Source organism: Xiphophorus maculatus, chromosome 14, assembly GCF_002775205.1.
Source record: "Xiphophorus maculatus strain JP 163 A chromosome 14, X_maculatus-5.0-male, whole genome shotgun sequence".
Taxonomy (NCBI): Eukaryota; Metazoa; Chordata; class Actinopteri; order Cyprinodontiformes; family Poeciliidae; genus Xiphophorus; species Xiphophorus maculatus.
In genome coordinates this window covers 2,324,405-2,347,178 of record NC_036456.1, presented here as the reverse complement: position 1 = coordinate 2,347,178, position 22,774 = coordinate 2,324,405, and the positions used below count along the sequence as shown (strand labels likewise).

Genomic DNA, 22,774 nt, shown 5'->3' with positions numbered 1-22,774 from the left:
TATACTCATTTGCTTGAGTAACTTTATTTTTTAAAAAAGTAAAAAATTTAAGTAGTTTGACAACACAGTACCGGTTATGTTTACTTGAGTTATGTAATGAAGAAGTCTCTTTTCTCTTGAGCCTGGTTCTGCTGTGATGTGGATCTCAGAGCTGTTGATTAAACTCCAACTGAAAAGGCAAGCCCTAAGCAATTTTTCATTCTTAAACTATTCATAAACTGTTCTTTTGTTTATTGTGGGCAAGACTAACAAGGGAAATAGGCTCTTAAAAATCACACGCGAGTGCGTCATTGTCGGGAAGCGATTAACGGGCGCTCTAAAGCGCCACCATCGGTCACCTTCAGCAGACATTTCATTCATTGCAAACTTAATTGGACTTTAACTTTTGTTTGTTTTAACGTCACCTGGAGAGAAAGTGACTGAACCTGGAGCGAGCTGGTGGAACTCAGACACAAGGCCTTGTCAATGTGCCTGTGATAGCTTATTTACTAATCGTATATAACCCAAATTAAAGAGGGGGGTTTTATGCTAATCGACTTTTTTAAGCTTTTCGTCATGCTATAATGTTACAACCTGATTAAAAACATACCTGGAGTTCTGCTTTGAGTCTTTCTAGCACGTTTGAGAAATCATTGAATGTCATGATTATGGAAATATGGCTTAAAACCAGTCCAATTTTTTCCATACCAATTCCCACTATTCAATAAGTACCTCTTATTTCAATCTTTGATATTTTTCAAGTTGGAGTTGTCTTAAAATTAATACTTTTTTCTCCTAATATTACAACATTATTCTGGGAATATTATCACTTTTTTTTCTCTCTTTAACATTGCAGTCAAAACAATAAGAATCTTACCCTAATCTAATATCCAGTTGTAGGTTTTACCTGAATTCAAAGTCCTAATAAGCAGAAGCTGTAAAACCTGCTTGTCAATCAAGATGGCTGTCATAGGCTGAATCCCAAGGAGTGCCTTGGTAAAAAAAATAAATAAAAAAATCCCAACTTTCCAAAAGTTACATCTTCAAAATCCAATAACAGTTCACTTTATCAGCCAGCCCTCACCACAACGGAGAAACATTGTTGTGATGTCGTGCTGAAGATGGAGTGTCAGAAAGAGTCGGCGCTTCTTAAAGAGACAAGAGGCTAATTTCAAGGCATCAGATGAACATCTACATTTTTTGTTTTTATAACTACTAAAGGTAACAGTTACCTGTTTGAGCTAGAAAATGGCACTATGTGCCTGGAAATACACAGTAGCCCTTATTTCATGTTTGATTTGAAGGCAATTAGAGCCTTCTGGACAAACATGTGATTGGTTATTAAAGGTATGTTTTTAAAGACAATGCAGAAGAAGCTTCTTCTGCTGGGGGGGGGGTTGCCCCCCATTTAGTTCCGCCCCGGGTTTGACTGCAAATAAACAGTCCTTTTGTATTATTTTTCACTCAGCCTGGACAAAGTCTTAAAAAGAAGAAGAAGAAGAAGAAGAAGAAGAAGGGTAAACACACAAACCTAAATTAGAATGCGGCAGCTGCATTCAAAGCTGCTGTCTAGTCTTTGCTGATAGCTCAAAAGCTTCTCCAAATAGACAGCAGCTTTAGATGTTGTGAACAGAGACCGTTTTTGAACAACCAATCATGTCATTACTTTCACAGCTTCTCCTTTTTAAACCTACTATTTGGCAAGTGTGTGTGAATTCTGCCTCTAAGACTTGTTCTAGCTGACTGGAAGAGGAAGAAAGCCTCTCTTTAACTGCGTGAACACCCACACTGTAATTTACTACCCTAAAAACATCACTCTTCTTTCATCTAATGTTGGTGTGTAATGAAATTGGCTGGTGCTGCTTAAAACATGTTTCTGGTCAATACCTCTGCACTCTTAAAGTCCTTATGTTTTTTGTTTTTTTGTTGTTGTTGTTTTGTTTTGTATTTTTCCATCAGGCATAATAAGGAGTAAGTACAGCTTATCATGGCTGGATGTTCTTGTACACCGAAGAGAGTGATGCACAGAACACGCCGTGCCTTTTAAAAGAGAGTGACGACTGACGCATTGTGCAATGATGGGAAGCTGAACAGAAAAGTCTCAAGATGGTGGGAGTTGTAGAAGTAGCTGAGTTTTAGAACATGATGAATAATGTGTTTGAAGAGAAGAAGGCAGTCAGGATCTTTGAGGAATTCTGATTTGTTTACGGCTACAGGAAGTTCATCAACGGTACAAGGTCATTTTGAGTCATTTTGGGAGTCTGTGATGGCCAGAGTATGAATATTTTGTTCCAGTCATTATAAAAGTGTCTAGAGACTTAATTTTAAGTCTTAAGTCTTAAAATGTTGTTTCTAAAATTAAAGACTTAAAATTACTTAAAACGTCTTAAAATTGCCTTAAATATGTTAATCGCAGATCTTAGTTTGTTTTTTTTCCCCAGGACTTTTTTGTTTGAGTCCCATCCAAACATCTTCATTGCATTCTGTGACTAGCGGCTCCTAGGAAGCCAACACATTCTCACTTCCAACTCGTCATATATTGACGAGTTAGGACAATTTCTGACCATGCGTCACATATTGACGTGAAGGGTACCCCCTTCGCGTCAAAAGTTGACGACTTGGGCAGGGTCCTTCAGCGTCACATGTTGACGATTTGGGCAGGTCACATGTTTTACGTGGATTTTTGATGCGAAGGGTTCTCGTAACCGCTGCCGAACCTTCAAAACCCGACGATTTGGTTAGGTTTAGGGCAAAAATTACGGTAAGGCATAGTGTAAAACACCTCGCGTCACATATTGACGCGAAAGGGGTACCCTACGCGTCAACATGTGATGAGGACGGACCGTCCCATGCGTCAATATATGACGAGTTGGGAGTGAGAATGGGCTGAGGAAGCAGCTGCTAACACCCCCTTCTAGGCAGCTAGCTTTTTAGTCTCTATCATGGACGCAAAACCAGGCTGCGGCAAGTTCCCCCACAAATCTTCCACATTTAGTTTTTTTCGGTCTTAAAAATCACTAACAAAGGTGGCATTAAAAAGGTTTTGAAAGGTTAAATTTGTAAATCATTAACAATTGCTGCAATAAGTCTACTTATCGTGCACATTACAAACTACATTTTTGGAAAAGATTTAGTTCTCATAAGAATAACTCATAAGAAACTTCTTATGAGTTTCTTTCTAAACTCATAAGAAATTATGCTTAATTTAATCCAGTTGTTGACGCTGTGGTATTCTGTCATCACAAAACATAACAAAGAAAGTTTAGAATAGTACAGATCCAGCAGTTATGTCGAGTGGTTTCCACTTCAGGAACCTTTTTCAGGTGCTTTCATGGGGTCTTTATTCACACCCACACAACTAAATGCTTTTGTTGTGTGGGTGAGCTTGGCTAAGGCCAGCCAAGCTCGAGCCAAGCTGGCCTTAGAGTTTGTACTTTAGGCCCCATCAGTATTTTTCAAACAAATAGCATCTCTTAGATGTGGTTCTTTCATATTTAAAGATAATGTGTATCTTTTATCTTCCAAATAAGCCATGTGTCTGCTGATCCAGCCTTGATTTTCCAGTTCTGTTGTTTCAACATTTGCTCTTCCTCATTGTTTTAATATTTTCTCCTCCTCGTGATTTTTCTCATAATGCAAATGTTCACTAAAGTCTATAGTTCTTTTTTTTTATGTAGAATGCAACTCTGAGGTCCTTATGGAAAATCTCTTGATGTTTCTGTAGCACACAATCAAAATGGGGAAACTGAAATATGGAGTGAATGTGATACTAGAACGTAGAGATGGGCAGCTCGATCCAAAATATTTTGATTTGCTCTCAAATTATATTCCCGTGAAAAATGCCCAAAAATGTGTAGTTTCTGTTTTGTTGTGTTAACATATTATTTAAGTTTTTTTATGGTTACTTACAAACTGTGACCAAATTCTGACCTACTGTAGGTTTTAACAAAATAATTCAAAGAAATCTACAAAAACACCCAAAGGTCAGACGTTTGTTATGTCAAACCTAAATTAAAAGTATTGCTAGCTATCGCTATTGGCATCTGTGACACTGGCCTTGTATTTACTTGGTACCACATTAGTACCAAAATATGCAGTATTACACATTTATCTGAGATGCTACTGGCTGGCATTTGTGGAGTACCCAACCGGGAGGGCCATTTCTTTTTTTCTGTTTGGCTGTTTCTCCAAGAGCACAGATAAGGAAGGCTGTATAGCTTCTGTGATACAGCTAAAATGGCTTCCACTATTTGCATTAATGCATATGAAGACATATTTTGTATCCAAGCTATTAAAATAGACTTTTTTCTTTCAAAAGAGAATCTTAAGTACTTGTAGATTTGAGCTATTTTAGCTAATTAACTTTAGTGGCGGTTCAGAATACCTGGACTGCACTGTAAGCAATTTCTGCCGGCAGGTTTTGTGCAAATGCTCCTGTCATTTTCTGCCAAAAGTGATTTTTTTTCTCTAATTCATCTTTTGGCAATAAAAGAGGTATTTTTATTAAATTATTTTTGCCAAAATCACTTTTGGAAAAATACTTATTTTAGGACGTAGACGACATGTTAAAGGTTACTTAGTATCACAAAATAACCACCGCTGGTTTTTCTTGGATGGTAAGGGTAAATTGTCATGTGAAACACCAATAGTAAAATGTTTCTTTGCTTTAATATCCATCCAACGATGTAGGCTTTCTAGTGCTCAGAGTTTTTGTCGGTGTTCAGCGGGGGGGCAGAAAGTCGGTGTTCGGTGAAAATGCCAAAGATATCCCACTGATAATAGGTTTACCAGATCAGAATGCCAGGCCCCCATGAAACCATGTTTTTATTGTATCCAAAGGAATGCTCCATTTCATCTGAGAGGATAAAGCTTTATATGCTGCTGCAATTTCCACCCTTTGTATAAAACAGGCCACATCGTCTGCTGGCTTTCAGAAAACATTCAAAGAAATGTTGGTGTTCACTGACTGGCGTGGACACCAACTGTGTGCAAAGCAGGCCAGCTACACGTGGACGATATAAAGCACCACTTTGAATTGTTTTTATTTGTTGCTTTTTTTTCTGGAATCGATTATTCTATTTCTTGGTACCCAGTGGGCTTGAATTACACCATCAGAAGACAGGAATGAGTAACTGTAGAAAGAGACGGAAAAAAGAGAGGTTGTCTTTTGCTTCTGTATTTTCTCTTTGTTAAATTATTACGTAAAGCCAATTTGCAGAACTTCATTTTAAAGTCGTAACAAGGCGTTCTCAGGCCAGCCGACAAACTTAAGGGCTAAAACTGACGGAATCAGTTCTCATTGTCGCAGTTGGATGATAAAACAATCACGTCATCCGACCGTACGTCGTCGCAAAGGTGACGAGACGCCTTCTCTGAGCCAGCCTGTTGTATGATTGGTTTGAATTTCATGGTTGTGTTTTATTTAAGTGGAAAAGAAGAGCTACTCATCAGACACCTTGTGGAGGAAAATCATTTCGTAAACCACACTTCCTGAATTGGAGGTTCGACTGTCCTGTCCAGAAGCCCTGAATAAACCTTACTTTTGTGATGAACATTTTTTATTTCTCTAGGAATATTACACTGTAAGTATGCAAAGGACAAAAACACAAACCAAGAGAGCCTTAAATTGGATTAATACTACTAATACTATCTGGTGTTTTTCTATTGTTTCTATAATTTTCGGACTATTGAGTGTGCCTGAATGTAAGCCACAACCACTAACTTTGGCAAGAACATTTTTTTTTACTTATATCGGTCATACTTGACTCTGAGTCTCAGGTGTCGGCTTTGTAATGTAACTTTTGGTGAAGAAGTACCATGAATCTCCAACAAGTGCCGGCAATATGGCTGCTTTATAAAAAAATTTTAAATACAGTAGGCTACCAGGAAAAGTCATCGATTGCTATTTTCACATTCCTCCTGCACACTAAAACCACTGAAGTTGTGAATTTTCTTTTACATTATCGGATTATAAACAAAGTTTGTGCATATTTGTAATGGAAACACAGCTATTGTCAGAACCAAACAGCCAAACACACACACACACACACACACTTCCTCTCTCTCTATCACTGTTGTTCTCAGTATGATTATCGTCTCGACGCAAATTCGCCCTTCATCTTTTTGCTGTCCTCTTCATGCAGCCTTGTATTAAACACAGTGCAGTATTCGAAACGTGTGAAAAAAGGTTGCGGTTTATAGTAGCTTTCTACCTTTTATATTTTTAACCCGATTGTCTTCAGTTGTCTTTGTTTTTACCTCACTATTCTCACTTTTTTTCATGAAACAAAAAAAAGCCTTTCCTTCCTCGTCAGCTCAGGTTTAACATGCCGACGTTGCTTGCACTGGATGTCAAAATATATTTTCTCTAAAAAGAAAATCCATTTTACTCATCAAACACATCTGTTTTCTGAATTCAAACAGTAACAGTCGTTTGTTATATCGACTTTATAGTTTCCTCACTAAATCTCGTGTAAAAGCCCTGCAGTGTCAGCTTATTGTCTTTAGCTCATCATCCAGCTGAGCGGCTTGACTTTGACAGGAGAGTCGGGACCTTCACACTTGAAGTTATTACATTTGCCTGACCTCCCTCTGAAACCTGCCTTGCCATCAAAGCAAATGACTCGGACCACAGACGTTATTCTCCTGTTAAGATGGACGTTCATGATAGCCAGGAGTTCTACCAGGACGTGGCCCGGTGGTGAAGTTCACCTCCGGCTCATTTCCCGTTCGCGCAGGTTAACAAGCGGGGCTAACCGGGAGCTCTTCACCTCGGCTGCGTTGACGACTGACGCGTAGAGCCAAATGCGCTCCGTTTGGCTTTCAGTAAAGAAAGCGACTTTTTTTTCCTTCTGGGACTCATTTTAAAACAAAACGCCATAAAGAGCTACGTCAGTGACTTCATAACGTACTGCCATTTCAAGGTTTTCTATTCAGGCAGCACAGCAAAGCAGCGAAATCTGAAGATACGTACGTAGCAGTTCCGTTTGTTTTATTTAATATTATGTAAATGTTGGTAACGATGGCAACCACTCTCATATGGTTGATCTTTTTCTGCTTATAAAGGAACGGGGTATTAAGTGTTTTCTAGGCACAGATACATTTTATAACATAATTAACTATGTTACCTTAAGTAGGTATGAAAATGAAATATATATCAAAAGTAACTTTAAAGAAATTTGAATTTGATGCCTTAAAATGATCCTCTGTCTCTTTAAGAAGCTCCCACCCTGTCCGACAGTCCCCCTGTCAATGTTTCCCCATTACACCATTTATAACCATTGTTAGAAGTAGTTTGTACGATGAGCTCAGCAGACGTGTAATCCCACCAGGCGTTTGCTCATTTCTGCTGCCGCTAGTCTGGTGGAGTTGAGCGGGGGGCGGCGGACGCTTCAAAGCTTTGGAGTTTGCTTTGTGCATTGGGACTCGGTCATGTTGGAACAGGTGGGGGCCAACCCCAAACAGCACTGAGCACAAAGTTTGTTCTCTGCTGCATCAAACTTCACATTTGACAAAAAGCAGTCAGAGAAGCGTTGTTCGACTGAAAGCTGTCAAGTTCGGACATCCACACTGGATTGTGAGACGGAGAGATTCAGAATTGCTTCTCCGCTGCTCTGTCCATCCCAGCCTGTTGCAGATGTACGCTTTACCTCCATTGACAGCTCTCTGGTTTTGCCATGGCAGAGACGGTGACTGGAGTTTCAGAGCAGCTCCAGTTGCAATTAAGGCTACGCTCACTCTGCAACCTGAAGTCTTACTGCCAGCTGCATCTGATCGTTTCAGGACAGTCTGAACAACGCAGGTCAGATTTATTTCGAATGCGACCCAGGACACTCGAACTTGTGGTACTAAATCCGGTACGCATCTGATCTTTTTAAATATGACCTGAGTCCATATGGCCGGGTCGCATTCATCCCACCTCAACAAATGTCACTATTCTGCGTCCTGAAATGTGCCAGCAGGAAGAAAAACAACCACCATGGCGGACCATAAAGAGGATTAAGTTGTTAATGAGTTGGCTCTGGTTGAATAACAACCACGGTCAACATAGTTTCTGTTGACCGTGTCATAGTGCCGTATATCGTTTTCCCTTGTGCGTTGATTGGCCTGGTCAGTCTGTGTCGCAGTCCTTGCAAAGTTTGAAGCGTGACAATCAAAATGGAATAAATCGATAATTGTGACAGAACAAAGAAGTGGCTTGGAGATGATTGACACACAGACAGATGAGATTCCCCGAGTTAACCCAGTGCGGGTTAACAACTCGTGAGATACGCTCCACCGTTAGCATCCATGGTTACTTCCGCAAACACTCAGCAACACAAATAAAGGTAGCTTATATTAGAGCTCAGAACTGAAGTATAAGCATTATTTATTTGTTGTATCCCTGTCATTTATTTTCAACCTTTTATCACGGCTAAACTTTAACCTGTAGGTGGTGGTGTGTATCTGTTTCCATGCAGTTTTTACAGACTTCACATCGTCAGTGAGTGCTACTTGGCTCCTATAGAACTCACAATGTGTATGGTACATTATGCAAAGACATTCTGCTTCTGATGAATCTATTTTTTTTTTGGTTATGATTGGGTAAGTTGTGCTGCTTCCTACAGCATACAAACAGGGGGAGAGTGATATGGAAAAGGCTTATTTTAAATGCAAGCAGAGCTTTCTTCCCCTTGGTAAATCCACTAGTTAGCTTAGTGAGAGGATTAGGAAAGAAAAGTCTCTCAGTTGCCTCCGAAGCCCTTTGGGATTTATTGTTGAAGAAACTCAGCTTTCCCACTGCTTCCATCTGAATTCAGTTGAAATACTACACTTCTGTTCTCCTTACCTGAATTCTCTTCTTTTTTTTTTTCCGGTACTATTGCAGTACTTATGATTAATTGTGGTTATTTCAGAGGAAAATTTGTCTTCCCCTATGCATTCGATATTGCTAATTAGCTTAAATGTGTTGTATCATGGGCTACGCCGGAAGGCACAAGGACAGAAATACTATATTCTCTTAAATTTACTCAAAAGTCGTGAGCAAAATCCGTGGAAAAGAAAATAATTCAAAAATTGTCTCCGTTCTCCAGAATCGCGACGCAAACCAAATTAGCAAACATTTAAAATATTTTTAAATGTTACAGAAAACGAGCTGTTTTAAACCTAATGCAGTGGGAGAAATGGCTGGAGGAACCTCTGCGTTTGGAATGCTGAGATCCTGGTGTGTTTTGATAAAAGACAATGTGTTTGACCGTGGCTAGCGGTTCACATTTTAGCACCTGTTCCACCCCCCCAAAAAAACAACAACAAAAGAAACAGACACATTTTTCTCCACAATCAGTCGTGAATCACAAACTGCCCTGACAAGATGAGAACCCCGCTGGAGTTTGAAGCCAGTGGCTATTTGAAATCCACTCTAATGAAAAAGACCTCTGGGATAAAAACCAATGGGTTGTAAAGACAACAGGAAAATAAATTGGATAAAAACGACAACGCTTCAAATAGTGAGGATCTCCTGCTTTCTGAGAGCAAAGTCCTCTCTGCTCTTTTTGTACTTTGATTTCAAGGCAGCTCAGATGTGAACTGTCACGTTCAAATCATCCTGTTAATGCCTTTCATTCATCAATTTATCATTTATATTTGCAGTTCTTTCAAACACACACAAAGAAACTACAGTAGAGCAGTCCAAGCCCAGCTTTCAATATGAAACAATAAAACTCTCCATCTGCATGCAATACGCAGGGGTAACACTTTATGTGATACATTTCAAAAAATACTATTGAGGAGTTTATTTGATCTGCTCAATAATATACCTAAACAATGTCAGTTTTATTGAAATAGTACACAGAAACATAACAAAAGGTATTGAAAGATTGCATAAGACAATAATGATTTGTTTGGGGTGGGGGGGGGCTGCTTTTGAGTAAAAGCAGGTCAATAATTGTGGTTCTAATTTAATCATTTCTGTTTCTCAATTCTGCAATTGATACATTAGGATACATTGGATGCCATCAGATCAATTAAATGATCAATTAAAGATCATTTGAATGCGTGGCAGTTTGAAGGAATTCACTATTAAATCTGGAGAAAAGTTTATACATGATTGAAGGATGTGTTTAAGATGTTTAAGAGGATCTATTGTCAGGAACTCGGCTTGTTGTGGCTGATCTGGTTGACCGACTTCGCAGCCACACGTCTTCTCTGGGGATTTGTTGAAGTCTTATCCCAACAGCTCCACTTATCATAAAATCTTAATGTTAAAAGCAAGTGGAAGAATGCTTCGGTCATATTAACGCGTGGAATTCTGCTTTCTTTTTTTTTTTACCCATTTATTTATTCATGCATTGGAGGCGGCATGATGTGGGGTATTTCTCATAACCCACATCATTTCCAGTTTTTTTTTTTTTTTTTTTCATGTGTCCCCGGGACACAAATTCCCGTGAGGATACCACATGCTGCTTCCACCAGACTGACTGAAATTCTGACTTCAAGACTCTGAACTAGTGCAGAGCTGGGTTAACAATGTTTCATGAACACCAAAAGACCCTTACACACACACACACACACACACACACACACACACGCACACAAACACACACACACACACACACACACACACACACACACACACCGAAAGAGAGAGCAAGATCAAAATGCCAAAATCTCCACAGGGACATATTGTCAACTTCCATTTTTTGGTCCCTTCTTATCTTCAAACATGGCCGTTTTAGTGTGGCAGGCGGCTTTAATTTTCTGCCGCTGAGCGATAGCTTCATGAAGTAACCGCAGTGCTGTTGTGTGCTGATTGTTGTAACACCGCCTTGCTTTCTTAACACAATAAAAAAGTCTGAGTAGTACCTTTTAGGGGTTGGTGATATGTTCTTAACGTAATGTCACATTTTGTGGCGTTATTGTGTAAAAGTGCCGATAAGAACCTTTATTTCTTTTTTTTTTTTTAGCTAACTGTAAAGCACAGAAGTCAGCCTAACACAAATGCTTCACTTTAAAACCATGCGCATCGCTTGTAATACGCTTGTTTGGGACACGAGTCACATAAACTTGTGATTTGTGTCGGTAAGCTACGGAGCTCATCTGGTGACATGGGAGAAAAAACTAATGTGGCCTTGGCTTAACTCCTGGAAATTACTTTTTTTTGTTTTGTGATTTACTTAATTATAACAACTGGTAATTAAGTGGTGGCCACAAATGAAACGAATTTGTTGACACAAATGAAACGAATTCGCTACAAATTAAATGCCACGAACTCGTCTCTAATCTGGTGACATGGTAGAAAAAAAACAAAACGCGAGTTGTCGTAATTTTGTTCTCACAAACTAAATAAGCCGTTCCCACGAGACAGTAAGTCGTGCCCACAACATAAACAAGTGTGGACGCACTAAGCTGCACACATTAACTGCATTTTATTATATTTTCAAATGTATTGCTTTGTGTGGACACACTCTTTGAACAAACAGTGGAGAAAATAGTAATATTAACAATCGCGACAATACAGAGTTTAAACAACATTGATTGGAATTTATTATGACGACAACAAATCAAAATCTCGTCATTAGAAATTCATTCCCATAAATGATAAATGGTACGATAAATGCCCGTCCCGGCTACGAACTTCAGCTCGTACTGGGAATCGGTGTGGTCACGGCTGGTTGACGGTCACACGTATTTACTGCTTGATTGGTATTTCTTTAAAACAGTCATGAGTTTGGAAGACGATTTGACTTGTTCTCTGTTTTTCTCTCCCCCTCTCTTTCATGCATTTCGTTTGGATCCCGAAGCTGAAGAGTATGCTGTGGAAGGTAAGACCGATGCTTTTCTCCTCAGGCAGTCTGATTGCACTCCCCACTGCTGTCATGGCTGCTGATGCTGGGTGCTCGTTAATAATCTCTGCAAAGGTGGCATTGTCAGTTTGGACTGCGGTTTACAGTGACTTCCAGGGGGCCTAAATTCAAGTTTCTGAACGAGATAAAAGGGATACATTTGCAATCATATCGATCCCTTTTTATCTGGTGTTCTTTTTTTATTATTATTATTATTATTATATGGTTCTTTATTTTTGACTTTTTAAATATTTTTTTGTCTCCAATTTATTTATTTATTTTTTTGGTTGTGATCCGTTTACAAAGATGCAAAACCGTAAATCGCACGCAGGTGTATTGACGTCAGCAGTGTTTCATCAAAAATAACAAGAAAACTTGAGATTTAGAGATCAACTCTTTTTACTTTCTTTCCCTTATTCTCCTCCCCTCAGAGGTGAACAAATGCTTTTAGCTGGGGCCCCTGAGGGACGCCCTAAGCCCTTAGGCCAGGCACTAAGCCTGAGCTGGATAGAGGAGAATTAATGGATAGATCAGTCTTCACTTGTACGTCTGCAGACACTTGCCTGTTTCACCTCTGCAGCTGAGGAGCCTCAACTGTTTAAGGGAATGCGGGTGTTGGTTACGTAGCGTCAGAGCTGGCGTCTCGCTGTGCTTGCATGGCTTGGCACTTGAGAGGTGGGAGCTGACAAATGTCATCGAGTTTTGTTGCTAAATTATAATAAATTTTTTTATTACAGTCAGGTATCTTGGGTTTAAACATAAAGATTGAATCTATGAGGTTAGCAGTGTTACTGCTAACACAGCCTTCTTCCAATCCGGGCTGCTGTCGGTTGTACATACGGTATAGTCTGCAGATTTCATTTTTTCCTTCACATGTGCAGTTCACTTACTTATAGGGAGTCTATCGTTAGCTGCGTTTCCATTACAAATGTACGCAAACCTTTGTTGATATTCTGCTGATGTCGAAAAAACTATTTTGCAACCACTGTGTTTCCGTAAGATAAGAAATGAAATCAAAATCACACGTGAATGAGCTTGCTCACGCGATAAGTCATTAAAAATCACGGCAGCGACGGATCTGAACAGTTAAATGAGATATATTCATAATTCAGCCGTAACGCTGGCGCTCGTTATGTATCAGCCAATCAGAGGAGACTTCGGCATCTTATTTAGGAGTTGGAGTGACAAGCCCCGCCTACTTGGGAGTGGCTACGTATGCGCCGTTTTGGGGAAACTGTAGTCGGCCATTTTACAGAAGATCTATGGATTCAACATGCTGTGAGTGACACGACTTTTTAATCATTGTGATGCTGTGAGAGCTCTGGTGGAGCCGGCTGCTCATTGTCTGGAAAACAAAACAAACAAAAAAAAATCATCCTCCCACTACTTCCTGTCGTCGTTTTTACTTTACTGCCAGTGGTAGCATGGCAGTTTTGCGAAATACATCTGTTTTGATACAGAAAAAGAATCGCCTCATCCTATCACAAAAATCTTTTTATGGAAAAATGTGCCTTTTCAAAATTGGCACGTTTCTATTAATTGAATTTATTTTATTACTTCAATTTGCACAATTCAATGGAAACACAACTAATGAGTGAGTAGGAATTTTTTTCCTCCATTTGGTCTATGATCAGTAGACAAGTCTATTAGTTTCTGTCATAAAGCATTGTCAAATGGAAGTGTTACCTGTCTAGATTAGCTGATATTTTAGTTAGCCTTTATCTGTTTTATGAAAAGATCAGACTTTTTTAATGAAGGTTTAGTTTAGTTTAGTCTCTAAGACTAAACTCATGAATGTTTCTGAGTTTTCCATTGTGGCTCTGTCTGTGTGATTGGGTGGCTGCAGGTTGGAAGACCAGCAACGACTGATTATGCAGAGAGAACGCAAAAGCCAAGAAGTGGCAGAAGACCAAGGAGAGAGGATGTGAATGATATATTCACAGTTCATGGTGTGCTTGTGACATGTTGCTGGTTTTAGTGGCAAGCTTGAAATGCTTTGATTGTTTCACGGATAAATGCGCTGACCAACGTGTTGTACTAAGAGGACTGTGGTCAGAACATCAGTAGTTTTATTTTGTAGGCATTGTTATTTTTTCTCATTTCCTTGGGTAAAAAAAAAGAAATGAAAGTCATGGCAGTAGTTTAACTGGCTTATGGCAGTGACGTAGGCGTATTGTGTCTGCAATGGGGTGCTTGCGTTAAAAAAGAGAGATGCTTAAAAACATGAGACCCTTCAATTTTCTGAACCGTCTACAAGTGTTGGAATGCTGGTGAGGAAAAAGAGAGGAGAAGTTCAACATGGTGCAAGATGATGCGTTATTTTAAGACTACTCTGCAACCAGCAGCGGCTACTTTTTAAACTAGAACCAATAAAAAATGCTCAAGGTAGTAAAAAGAATGGTGGTATGTTTATGCTTGGTGTCGCACTAGATTACTCGGTCAAAAGAACACATCACTGCATCAGATTGTCTCTTGCTTTGTATGCCAACCATTTTATCAATTCAGTTTTCTTGTGACCAGCCTAGGTATGCTCAAAGGCTAATGCTAGCTTAGCTGTGCTAATAAACAGCAGAAGAAATGGGTAAACCAGTGGGTGACCCGTCTAGGTATGTTAGTTGTAAGCCTCTCCAGTGCTAGCAGTAGCCTATTTGTGCTAATGAATGGCAGAGGAAATGGGCAAACCAATGAGTGACCAGCCTAGGCATGCTAGTCGTTAGCCTTTCCAATGCTAACAATAGCCTATCCATGCCAATGAATATCACATCAAAATGGTAAACCAGTGGGTAACCAGACTCGGCATGCTAGTTGCTAGCCTGTCCAAAGCTAACACAAGTGAATAGCTTCCTTCTCATCTGCCAGCGCCAGCCGTTCAGTTGTCGGTGTCAGTTGCTCAGCTACTGGTGTCTGCCTTGTCTTCAACCAGTCAGTTGTTGGCTTCAGAATAGTTATAGCCGGCAAGAAGTACAATAAGTAGCCACTACTGGGGGTGCAATAGTCTTATTTTTGACCCTAAAACTGCCCCATAGTTGAAACGATCTCTTCCATCGAGCATAATGGGCAAGAACCATATTCCTGATTCCAAAGTCTCCCTGCCTGTCTTTTCACATATAGCATAAGTACACTGTTTATTCCAGTGCATAGGTACAGTTTGGTCCATGACCATGAACATGGATAAGAGGAAAATAAAATTCTGGGTACAGGGACAAGATGATAGATTTAGTGTCCAGCTGCTGTGTTTGAGTGAACAATGTCCTGAGCTGCCCACACTGATCTTAATCAATCTGGTCAAGGCTAATGATCTTTTCTTTCCGAGCCATGCAGGCCTCCAACTTAATCTTCCTCTCCAGGGGAGAGAATAACTGATTTTTCTGCAGAACAACAGACAGAGGCTGACGTCGCAGGGATACGGGATTATTTATTTAAGTGGAGCCTGTAGACTCGAGAGATTACTTTGGATCATCCAAACCAGATTATGAAATTTGTTCTTATTTTGGCGAGGATAAATAAAACAGAACAATAGGCAAAACTGTTCCTATTTAAGTATACATGTTTGTGTGCATGTGTATAAAGAAGATATTAAATGTAGTGATTTCATGTAATCATATCAGCCTGGTAGTAACCTAGATTTTTTTTTTCCTATAACAACTAATACACATGCAGCTTTATTTGCATGCTAAAAATGTTGGTATTTACTTCACAGCAGTTACTAAAAGGAAATAAATTGTTGCCCTATAAACTGGTGAATTCAGTTATTATTGAAATAACACATAAATGATCATATTAGAGAATAAGTGACATTTCACTCTAAAAGGAAAAAAACATGATATAATTCAGTCACTTAACAGAGCTGAAGAGTCGTGACCATCTGGTCCTCTGCCCAGTAAGTGGTTCGCCCTGCACACTTCCTTATAGATGGCAACTTTTATTTTGATGGTCCTTTCTTATGTGAAGGGTTAGGGTAGGTGAACAAAGAAGTGACATTAGTTATGATTCTTTTTGGAATCTTAGATGCTAAACTTGTGGATGTTGTGTGTAGTTATACTTCAGGAACCAAGTGTGTAATAAAATATATATATATGGTTGCATAACCAAGCCTAACCTAGCTAAACGTCTAGACAAAGAGAAAATACAATAATAGGATGTCTTATTTGACATCCTATCAGGAACAAAACTGATTGCTTTGTTCCTGAAACAAAGCAATCAGTTTCAGGAAGATAAACGTTTTGAACGTAGCAAACCGAAAAGGCTGGATTACAGATACATGCGGTGACCTTGTTGGAAAAAGGAAAACTGGACCAATGGGAGGGAGGATAAAATGGCATCTCCCTTGGCCGCTCGCAAATTGCTCATACTGTTCAAACCGTGGGGGGGCTTCCTTTGTGTACCCTGCTTTTTGCCAGATGTTGGGTTGAGATTAAATCGCTCAGGTCCAACCATGCCAGATACTAGTTCCAATGCTCACACAACTCTCATTTTTTTCTTGCGGGTGTTTTTCTTTGTCATAACTCATACTTGAGCAATGAAATGGGCAACTTTTTTTCTCTTTTTGAGAAACTAGCTTTTCCAGTACCAGAACATGAATTATGTTGTATTATATTCTGCTTCGATGCACCATACATATATCAGAGATCTCAAGAGATTTTGCTATATGAAAATATAAATATATTCCTGTTGTCAAGGACTTCTCCAGATGGTGAAAGAGAGTCTGTAAGAAAATATTGCAATACACAACAACTGACTAATGAAACTGTGGTTGCCATCTTATTTTAGTTTTTATAGTTAAAAACCTGGAAGACTAATCAGCGGTTTTACAAATGAATTTTCTGGGCTTGTAAATCCTGATTCTGATTTTAAAACACTAAAAAGTCATTTTTTTAATGCTTATTTTAACCTGTAGGCACAAAACTGAGGCGTTCTAAAATAGTCATTAATGACTCTTAAGAGCATTTGCTCAATGTCTAAAATATTTGATATGGTCAAACATGACTTGGATAATTCCACAGCTAAAGAGTTAAAATTCAGTGTGTAAAGCCATGTGTCTATGTGTGGAAGTAGGGTGGTAGGAGCCAATCTGTAGTGAGCTGCTGTGTAAATGGGGACAATGGAGATGATGCACAGCTGGTAAGGTATGGAAGAAGTCCAACATGTGCCAAACAGAAAAGTGTGGCTCTCTGTAAAAACAAAGACATTTTCAACTACTAGAGAGGCAGCTGGTAAGGAAAGAAACTTTTAAACATACAAACACTGTGTTGGACATTGTTGTTTCTATGATAGTGCTACTGCTAATGCTGGTACAGAACTAATTGCTTGGTAGGGTGTGGCCCAAACACCCTACCAAGCTCATTAAACCCATAATGAGGATGTGCCTAATGTATATTTATAGCTTCTTAAAGTAACTGGAATTCTTCTTAGTTGATTTCTGTGAAAGAGTATTGTATGGAAGTGTTATATATGGATTTTAAGCACAGCCATCCTTTTTGAGAAGTTTAGTGCTGTTGATGAAAATTGATTCCCTGAAGTTAACGGTCTTTTGTCATTAACAGATCAAGCATAGACTATTTAAAATCCAGTCGTGTGTTCTGTCTGCGGTATTTGTTGAAGGTTTATCGTCTGAAAACATCTCGATAAAACGACTGAAAAATACCTCTAGCTTCCTGCCTGAAAATAAATGGTAAAAGGAAGAAAGAAAGTTTGGAGATTGAGCGGGGTCTGGGTGATAGAAGTCTTTTTTTTCTTCTTTTTTTTTAGATGTCTGTCCCTTTCAAGTGCGGAAGCATGATGAAATAACCTGACAATATGTAAAATTGTACTCCTTTGGTGAAAACAACAGAAGGCCATTTCTCTGCTGTTTGTAGCGTTAGGAACACCTTATATAAAGGGAACTACTGTTTTCTCATCCAGGCTTTGACTCAAGTGTAGACCAATCTGATACTACATGACTTGAAACATATATGGACAAATGAAACCTTCATTCTTAACTACCGAAAACATAAATTGGGCTAAACACATAAACACAATATTTTGTATTGTTGACCTTTGTGGTTCAATCTTGATGGATTTTTCTCTAGAATGCAATTCCAAGATATTGACGGAAAATTTGCCAACCTGCATATGTTTTTGTAGAGCACATTGGAAATATTTGACAATGGAGATTGGGAAGTTTCAATAATATTGCTACTAGCAATGCTACTAGTCCAGTTAGTTGTTGCTCTGCAAAGCAACCAAACTAGGAATGCCTTCATTTTCCTTGAACTAATTGGCTGCTGCTGATGTTAGCTACTTGAGTAGTGCTAAGACAGCTTTAGACTGTATGTATTAATGCATGTTAAGGTATATTTGGTGTTTGAACTATTAAAATAGGCATTTATAAGTGTTTTTAAAGGGGATCCCAAGTATTCTCAAACTTCAGCCATCCACGGTTGGTTGTGGCCTCTCACCCTGGAGAAAACCAGAGGTCTACTTTGTCGTAAGGTCTCGTTAACTGAAAATAGACTCACACTTTTGCTTACAATATCAAATGATTTGCTCACTGTACAATCTGACTCGAACAAAATACTAGTTACAAAACTAACATTTGTAACTTAGCACCAGGGAGGCATTTTGTGTAAAGATGTGTTTACGGCCATCCACAGAAACAGGGAGGTTTGCTTGGTTAAGAAAATATCGTAATAAATAAGCAGATGCCTTCCCGTAAGCAATTGCAATTTATAAGATTGTTGTCAACTGAACCTATTCTTTCAACTTTTGAGTTGGGTGAAGTGACAAAGGTACTTCCAAAATGAGTCTCCCTCTATAGGAGACAACTATATAGTGTGAATCCTCCGTGAGATTTTTTTTTCCGCTGCTCTCCAAAGTAAAGTTCCTCTGATTATTGTCCACTCCTGGTCACACACAAGCTTATTAAATAAAATTTAATGAATGCGGATTATGGCGGCAAGAGACTATCCAATTAATCATGTTTCATGGTATAATTGTTCACATTGTTTTTACAAAGTGGAGGTTTTGATAACACTTAAATGCTTATTCAAATGTGGCGTTTCTCTTCTAACATAAAAGTAAGTCTGTTTTTTTTGTTTTACTGACTCCAGCCAAAAACACAGTCATCCTATTTTCTGCCTGTTTTTGACCTCCACGTCTGTCAGTCAGGTTTTATTTCTACTTTTGTTCAGGCCATCGGCCATTTTATTCTGGGTTTTCCTCCTCCTTCGTGTCGGCAGCTCTACGTTTCTCGTCTTGCCTTTGGCCACATTTCCATCCTTTCCTTCCATATGTTGCCTCCGTTCCCGTCCCTTTGCTGCGAGTTGCGCTTTGAGGCTGAGCTAAGAGGCGTATTGCAGAGCTTCTCGTGGGGAGTTTTTTTTTTTTTTATGACTGTGGAGTGGACAGTGTAATGAAGCTTTAATGAATTAGAGGGGAGCAGGGGTTTAGGGGCTGGTGCCTACCATGTGTACTTAACAGGATGACATGTCCTTTTATCATTTGATTTCCCTGTGCTCTGATGCTGCTCAATTGCTAAACTATCAGAATATACGTAAAGGAAAACAAATATAAGACTTCAATCCTACATGCAATGCTTGTGAATGCTTCTACAAGCCCTTAAGATTTTACACAGAGCTTTTTAAATAAAAAAGTCAAAGAAGGTTATTAACATGAAATAACTGTGCCGTCAAAGTGAAACCAGGCCCAAAGGAATGGGGATTATGAGGCCAGTGTAATCATGGCAGCACTTTAGTAATTCCTTTTCCCTTTGCATCCTTAGTCAGTTTCACTTTGTGTTGAAACACAGACAGACTTGTCTTTAGGAAATGTCCAGACCTGGTACTTTTTTAGTTATGAGGAACTTAAATGTTACAATTGTTTTTCTTGTTTTTTTAAAAATCTTAATCCACACTTTGTCCTGAAATGACAAAGTTAAAACAAAAATCCATCCATTCATCCATCCAATTTTTTTAAACATCTGCTCGTCCTTCATAAAGTGTTTCTGTTGCCAAATAAACCAAAACTAGAGTCAAAAAACCACTTCAGTCAAATTTTTTATTGAAAAAATGTTTTTTTGTGTGTGTTTTTTTTAATTTTGTGTGTTTCCATTATTCAAATTAGTTTTTTTGTTTTTTTTTTTATGTCTGGCTTAATACTGACATTATTCTAGGACTGAAGCAACTAAACCTGAGTTGTTATTGGCTGTATGTTGAATAACTTTTCTCTGGAAGGTTAAACTTACAGCGAAAATCTTTTTTTTGCTTTTTTTTTTATATATATACATATTCAAATATCAATGGTATTCTCTGAAATTCTACTTAATTCGATGGTTTATATCTAAAGAGATTTGTCAAATTCTCTGACGTTAAGTAGATGTTGAAGCCAATTAAGAGTCTTCTTGCTTCATAGTAAACACTCTGCTGCTCAGCATGGGCTTCTTTGGAGATAATTCAGTATTTAGGAGAGAAAATTCAAGCTGTTTGTTTGCTGTCTTTGTTGGTTGAGTCCCCACGCCCTCTGCCTCTCAACAGTCTGTAGTTCAGATTTAACACCTCTGCTGCTGGATGTGAGTATAATCTCAAAATGATCATCCTGATCCTTAAAATGTACAAATACACAAAAATATTAGATTAAATAATAATTTCAGGTCTGTTTTTGATGGGATATTAGACAAGCTTCATCTGCCCCCAAAAATGACTAAACCATGTACAACGAACATCCGGCTTTTACTTTTTCAACTCTGTTCTTCGTGGAAGTTAGGAACCACAGCCGTCTATGAAAAGCTAAGATCTGTGAATCCTTTAAACTCCCTGTGGAAATGATTATAACTACCTATTTTAAAAACACCATGTTGACCTTAATATGCTTTAACACACACGGTGGAAGCCTTCCTAGCACTAGCACAGAAGCTAATGTCTGCGTTCTGATCTCTGCCAATCAGCTGCAAGGAAAAAAGAATGCTGCTCCTGGATTGGCTGCTTTGCAAACCCCAGCCAGTAGCGAGAGGGGTAACATTGTGTCAAAGTATTACAGCTTTCCAACCTGAAATGTCTTTTTGACAAATCAGTAAATACAATAAATATGCAATAAATTTGGAATCCACAAATACTGATCCACAAATAGACGACTCTCTGCTGTTGTTGGAGAGCAACAGAGGCTTCTCATGATTGCTGACCACCTCATTGCACGTTTTCACTTGTACTTTGACTATATGTCCTTGTAAGCTCTCCTTGCCATCACCCTAATGTCTTTATCTTCCTTCAGTGCTTCATTATATTGTCCTAAAATAATAGCCTAAGTATTTTTTTTTTTGCTAATTTATTTTTGTGTGTGTGTGGGCGTGTGCGTGCCTAAAACACATTTTCTGGCCCCCAAAAAAAAGAGGTGGTGATTTTTCCTTTTTTTTGCAAAAATGACTTGAGCCATTATTTCAGGAAGGTGGTTATATTCAAATTTGTAGCTGGGCCTCTCCAAAAATGTTTTTATTATTATTTGCAGCTAGTCGAAACATGCTTGTGGCATTCAGAGTACTGTAAACCCGAGTCTGTGAGGGGATATTAATTATCTTGAGCTTAACCGTAGCTGTGAGTTATGTGTGAACGATTTAGCAGTTTAAAACAGCGTTTCTGTTTGTTCTTATTGGACAACCAATTTTTTTTTCCAACATCAAAATATTTTTTGTCGACTGATATTCAGATTAATTAGAAATGGAAAAAAAAACAACAACTAATATTTGTTAAACATCTTCAATGTGCTCCAGGTGTCTCTTGTTTTGTTTTTTTATAAACATTTCATTAAAGCTTATTGTTGTCTGGCGCTTTTCTGTTCAACTCAACCCAAAGTTTATATGCTGGTTCTTTTTTACGATTTATCTATATAAAGTCTGTTTGTTTGGGACTCTTGTGCACAGAGCCAGACTCGATAGAGTAACACAATAGGAATCTAAAAACATAAATAGCTGATCTGTCCTTTTTACATCAGTATAGACAGAAACCCCACTCCTTTTTTTTTTCTTTTTCTCTGTTCGAGTTTCGCCGCTCACGCTGTCATTGTGCTACGAGCGCTATGATGAGTTGTTATCAGAAACACCATAAATTTGTTCAGCATCTGCCACGAAGCCTCGGCCCCTGCAGCTCTTATTTATTTATCTGTCACCAGAGAGGACCGGAGAGGAGGAGCTTTAATGCCACTCAGGCTCGGGTCGCTTTCCGTCTCGTCTTATCTGCTGAGAAACGAGGAGGAGAGGGAAAGGCGTCGGCGGGGGCTGGGGAAAGGTGGTCTGGGGGGAAAAAAAAGAGAAAAAACTGGCGTCAAAGAGCAAAGACGATGAGTGCAAAGAGGCAAAAGATGAAAACAAGCTTGACGTGAATCACCGTTGGGAGGGGGGAGGGGGAGGGCTGAAGAGTTCAGACATGAAAGTACCAGTGGAAGGAGACGTGGCCTAAATATTTCAGAAAGATTCATTGTTAATGACTGCTTAGTTTGGAGAAGGTTTCATTTTGTCAACTGAATTAGTCTCATGCACAAATACTGTAAGAAAGAAAATGAAAAAAAAAGAAGAAGTTGACGTGAAATGTATCTTAGAGGTTTGTATAGGAAGCACAATTTAGACCATCTGTCAAACTTCATTTTAAAGTATTCACAAGAAAAACAACTATACTGACTAATTCTTCTTAATCTTACATTGTGTCACATTGATTTTGTATGTTTTCTGTAAAATTGTGGCTTGACATATTGAAGTGAATGTCCTTTTGCAGGATGTTTTTGATTAAAGCATAATTTATTTTTGATTTGTGGGCTTTATTTTTTATTTTGTAGTTTTATTTAGAATTTCTGTGATCTATGTCTGTTTTTTATGTTGAATATTTATTTGTCTAAATAATGGGGGGAAAAAACTCAGATTGCGAGTCACATTAGCCAGTTTTCTTGCTGACATTTAAATCATCTATTCAGACTGTTTTTTTTTAAGTGGGGGAATTAAGTGGAGTACCAGTTTT

The 22,774-nt window shown here is 38.7% G+C and overlaps 1 protein-coding gene across 7 annotated transcripts in view; it reads left to right on the top strand.

Annotated features, from left to right (window-relative positions):
• LOC102219889 (neurexin-2) overlaps positions 1-22,774 on the top strand; it is an 813,998-nt gene that overhangs the window by 132,434 nt on the left and 658,790 nt on the right. For all 7 annotated transcript variants that reach the window (XM_023346052.1, XM_023346050.1, XM_023346051.1 and 4 more), the window contains exon 3: positions 11,757-11,777. In XM_023346052.1, coding sequence (XP_023201820.1) covers positions 11,757-11,777 — 21 coding nt within the window. The remainder of the gene's footprint in view (positions 1-11,756; positions 11,778-22,774) is intronic.